At 48.1% G+C, this 5,280-nt stretch overlaps 1 protein-coding gene across 1 annotated transcript in view; it reads left to right on the top strand.

Annotated features, from left to right (window-relative positions):
* Positions 1-349, top strand: part of LEPR (leptin receptor) — a 30,983-nt gene extending 30,634 nt beyond the window's left edge. Inside the window, exon 19 of the mRNA XM_009872676.1 lies at positions 3-349. Coding sequence (XP_009870978.1) covers positions 3-349 — 347 coding nt within the window. The remainder of the gene's footprint in view (positions 1-2) is intronic.
* Positions 350-5,280: the final 4,931 nt, after the last annotated feature.

Raw genomic sequence — 5,280 nt, 5'->3', positions numbered from 1 at the left:
GAGGACGCGCTTTGCCCTCTCCCTCGTTTCTTCAGAGGGATTTTCAGAGCCTTTGGATCAGGATGATGCTTCCACGGACGGAGGCAGTCCTGAGCGGAGCCCCTGCTACCTGGGGATAACATCGCTGGAAAAAAGAGAACGGGACATTTTTTTAACAGAAAGTTCCGGGGTGACATGTCAGTTCCATGTGACCGATGTACTCGACGAGGGGGGGTTACTTCAGCCTGCGTCGCCTGATTTAAACGTGTTTATCCAAAGCAGCCTGAAGTATAAAGCCATCGTGTCGTACGTGCCGCAGTTTCAGATGACTCCTGCCAAGGTGCAAGAGACCACAAAGAAAAACTCTTAAGTCATCACACCCTAATTTGCTGCTCTTGATGTTGATTGGTTTTAGGTGTCGACCACAGACTCGTCCACACGTTTCTTCTCTCTGTTCAGGAGTAAAGTATCTCCTCGAGCATGTCAGTGAACTGAGGTGGAAGAGTTTATCCTTGTTTTAGGGTTTCCTTGGGGACCCCCAGAGCAAGACAGAAAGTAGTGACCTAATCTGGAGATGGAAATATGTATGTGTGGTGCTTTTGGGGGGAAAAGCTTGACTGTGTCATTTCACTGATAGGAAATGGGACACTGGGTGCTGCTGAGTCAACCTGGATGCAGTGCGGCTTTTTTTAATTTTTTTTTTCTCCAAAATCCTGATGTATTTGTTGCTCGGCTGACACCTGCGTTAACCTGAGCCTGTGAACACACAGATGGTCCCCATGAGAGAGCAGCGAGAACGCTGCAGTTCAGTTGTTCAAAGGGAGGCCCTTGCCAATGACAGCGAGCTTGTGGCTGCTCTTACGGCGTGCCTTTTAAAATAAATTGAAAATACTCACAAGTAGATCAAAGAACTGTACAAGAAACTGTGAGATCAGAGACATTCACTGCATCACGGTATAAAACGCTCCCTGAAGAATTAATGGTTCCAGTAGCTGAAGACTTGCAGGAAGAGGAAGAGAATCAAAATTCTTGTGTCTACAACAATTGTGAGGCGTTTCCTGGGTAAAATGTCTGTATTTTTGCTGCCAAACGTGAGATTCTAGTACGAGTGGTACTGCAGTAAAACCGCCGTCTCTTCCAAAGACCTTTGCTAAGAGCCCGCGGTAGAAAATACAATAATTTGATCTGGGGATCCCATGGTTTTGATCTTTGCTGAGCTGGCCTGTCTGCATGGGCTTGAAGAAGCTGGTTTGTCTTCTCGAGCCCTGCTCTGCTCAGCTGAAAAGCTTCAGGTGGGAGGAAAAGTAGATCTTGCATCTCACCCGTATTTTCTGGGGGAAGCAAGCAAAGAAAACCAAACTTACATGCCAGCCCAAATCTATTTTTTCTACGCCATAGTTGGTAAATAGTTTTGTATGCGTGCCTTTTCAAAGAGCTATTTTGAGGAGCTAAGAACTGATTCTATGAAAGACAAATGTGTTGTGTATTCCAAAGCTAATTCGATATAAAACTCACCTAGGAAATGAAAAACAAAAGGGCAAAAGCCCAGCAAAAAAGGAAAATGGTAGGAGAGGAGCAGAAATGCTTTAATATTAATGATAATAAATCCTATGGAGCAGAAGGGACCAAAGCAAGTATTTGTATCTGCACTTTGAATTTAAGACAAGCTTTACCAAAAAACCCATTGATTTTTCTCAAAAGAAGCTGCTGACCTGGCTCTTGCTGGGGGTGTCTCTGTTTCTGGATGTTGAATATGACACAAACCTAACGCACTCGCTTCAGAAACATCGTGTACGGCGGGGGGGGATTAAAACATTCTTTTTGTTCCGAACCAAAACTCATTGTCGCTTGAAAAACTGCTTGGAGGCTGCAAGGACAAACCTGGAGTCTTGAGGGTTCTGTGGAGTTCAAGAGGAACCAGGTGAATGCTAAACTTAGAATTCATCTGAAAAAAAGAAATTCACTCCTGCCGGCACATGAACCCAATGCGGCACAACCCTCTGGGCCCCGAGTGCCCCAGGGAGGGACTCGGTGTTGGGTTCTGCCTCTCCTGATGGTTTCTCCACCAGATCCAATGTCTCCCCGAAGCTGAAGATGTGGGATGGGGGGGTCGCACCAGGCAGCTGTCCCACCCAGCCCGCCCCGCCTCGTGCCGCAGGGATCCCGCCTGAATTTGGGGCAGAAGGCCTGAATTCCTGTGCATCAGCCTTCTCCTCTTGTTACTACGGGACGCAGAGGTAATGTGAACTATCGAAGGGCGGTTTCGCGGCAGCCACTGCAGTGCCGCCCTATCTCTTTCTCTTTGGGAGGGGAGACTGAGCATCCCCGTCTGCTGAAAGTTCCTGCTGTCGGGAAGTGCAGAGGGTCACGCGGTGGGATAATGAGCACGTGGTCCATCAGGAGGTTTGGATTTCTTTTATTTAGTTGCATTTGAAGATCGTCCTTCTCGAGAAATGAAAAGCTCGCATTGATTTCACTGTACAAAATCCTTATTCAGTAACTCTTTAAGGGCAGAAGTGTCATTACCCACGGGAACGATGTGCTGCATGAGCCAGGGGAGGTTTTCCTGGGAATGTGGTATGATGTAGTTGATCTGTCCTTGTCCTGCAGGGCTCTCGCGGGCCGCAGCTGATGTCAGGAGAGCGTCTGCAGCCTGGACGTGCTGTGATGCCTGTGCTCAAGGGTTGCCCTTTGCACAGAAGAAAAAAGAAACGCCAGACATCTTCCCTCGATGGAAGGTGGCAGGTAGCCAGATGTCACCACCTTTGGGAGTCCAGCCTGCTCTGGGTGCCTCTCTGCCACCCCAGTCATGGTGGTGGTTTTTTGTTTCCTAACGGTGCTCCTTAGAAAAAGAAATTGCCGTGGCATTTACCAAAATCCCTGCTGTGACTTTTAAGAAATACTGCAAATATTAGCTGATTTCTTCTGCTTCAGCAAAAATAAGAGATTTCAAGTATAAGAAATGCTGCAAATATTAGCTGGTTTCTTCTGTTTCAGCAAAAAGAAAAGATTTCAAGTTTAATTAAAAAAAACACCACAGGAAAATGGGAGGTTTGAGCTAAACATAAGAAAATACTTTATTTGAGGGTGATGGAGCACTGGCACAGGCTGCCCAGAGAGATTGTGGAGTCTCTGGAGACTTTCAAAGCCTACCCAGACATGTTCCTGTGGGATCTGCTTTGGGTGACCCTGCTCTGGCAGGGGGTCGGACTGGATGATCTCCAGAGATCCCTTCCAACCCCCAACATCCTGTGTTTCTGTGATAATTGCTGCAGAGCCACGCAATGAGTCCCGTAATGCAGGTGTGACTTTTCTGAAGCAGCCTCCACTCTGTGTCTCCAATCCCCAAGTTTCTGTCAGTGCGGCTGAGCCCAGGTCCTGACCCACAGCGGAGGGCTGGACACAGCTCTGTGAGTTTATTCAATAAGTACTTCCTAAAACCTGCTCTCAGTCTGGCGTTTCCATCTGTATCGAATGGACATTCAATCCCGCCCTTCACCTTTCTTCACTTTTGAATAAAAAGCCCAAGGCTGCATATCCTGAATCCACCATCTGCTCCCGTCTGCCCCTGCCCTCTCCGGTTACGATTTCAGCTCTGGTTGCTCCTGTGGGCAGCGCCTGCCTTTGGGAAGGGAAATGAAGAGCAGGGGTCAGTCACCACGTTCTTTTCTCACCTGTTTGGGTTTTTTTTCCTCTCAACCTCAGGTAAATTTGTTCATCATGCCACATCAGGTAACGGTGTTCTGCACTGTTTTTACGACGATCTCCTTTCCCCAGGGCAGCTGGCACATGTGCTTCACACATTTGCTGAATCTTATTTGCTTATTCCTGGGTGAGACAGACCTGGACGGCAGCATTTAGGGAGGTAATTTTGGAGGGTGGTTTTCCCAGCAGAGCTGCAGGCAGGCAGCTCTCCTGCCTGCTCTCGGTGGCTTCATGTGTGGGGCTCCATGTCCTGGGAAGGGCACATTCCTCACAAAAGCCAGTGAAATTTAAAGATGCTGATTAAATATGCTGTTAGAATTTAGAATGGAAGTTGTCAGCGGCAAAAAACCTGCAGAGGGGTCTGAACTTCTGCATTAATCTTCCCAAGGAAGATTTTTTTTTTTCCTGACAGCTGGACTGTCGTAGCCAGAACAGGAGCTCCCACTCATGTGCCCATCGGGTGAGGCGGTTGGTGCTGAGGGACCCAGCGAAGGGTTGCAAGGAGAGTTGGTACCAGGGGTTGTCTGCACCAAGCTGTGCGAGATGGATCGGGGCCAGGAGGCCACACTCGGTGCCTCTCCTGGGGTCCAGCCCCATCTTGGCAAGAGACCTTGGAAGTCGCTGCCAAGAAAATGAGGAGAAAGTAGGGAACGGGGTCAGGCCGTGATCTGCATCAGAAGAGGAGGGTTGCTGGGGGCAGAGAGGGTTTGAGGTGATGACCTTCATCTTCCCCTCTGGGCTGACACTTGTCTCCTCCAGCCGAAGGGACTTGCCTGCCCGGGGGCACAGCAAGGGAGGAGAAATGCTGCATAAACGGGTTTCAGAGCATCCCGAGAGCACGGTGCCACTGCAACCCGGCGCAGTTATTTTTGCTTCTAATAGTGGCGCTGCCAATGCTTCCCCATAAATACACTCATGCCATTGCTACAAGCCGTTCAGGGCCAATTCCCAGTGCAGTTGGTCATTTCGCATGGATAGGTCTGGGGTTTTTTGCCGTGGCTCCAAACCCACCAGGAAATATTGAGCTCCTGCAAATTAACTTCAAAGAGCATCCAGGAGTATAGCTCATTTATCTGAGAAAATTAATCAAATGTGTCATTATTCCTTTTACATGTCACTTGCAGCTACGGTTAAATGCCCTGTTTTTTGAAACTGCAATCAATGTTTGAAGCAGCAAGAAAGTGTTTTTCATATTTTGTCCATGTGGAGCTTGTTAGCCTGTCTGTGCGCCATTGGTCTGGTCGATCAGCCGTGGATTTGGGCGTTTGCAGTAAAACGGGGTTTGAATTTTATTTTGCCCCTTGTGTCAACTGGGAACTAGTTTTGTTTCTGTATGTGGCTTTCGCTTCCGGAGCATTGACAGTGATTATTTCCCGCTGCTGAGAGTGTAACTCGAAACACCTCTTTCTAACCGTGTCAAGAGTAGATTTGTAATTATTTTTGTGAATAAAATGTTTATGGTTGATAGTACTGTTGAGTAGGTGTTTGTGTATCGTAGCGAGCCTTCGCCCAGCGTGGGAGCCAGTCCTACCCCCGGGATCTCCCCCTGATGAACTCCATCCCTGACTTGTTTTTTGTGGTTTTTTTTTATTTGGA

Source organism: Apaloderma vittatum, unplaced genomic scaffold (assembly GCF_000703405.1).
Source record: "Apaloderma vittatum isolate BGI_N311 unplaced genomic scaffold, ASM70340v1 scaffold20977, whole genome shotgun sequence".
Taxonomy (NCBI): Eukaryota; Metazoa; Chordata; class Aves; order Trogoniformes; family Trogonidae; genus Apaloderma; species Apaloderma vittatum.
Note: the sequence above shows the minus strand (reverse complement) of the source record. Positions and strands in the feature narration are given on the sequence as shown.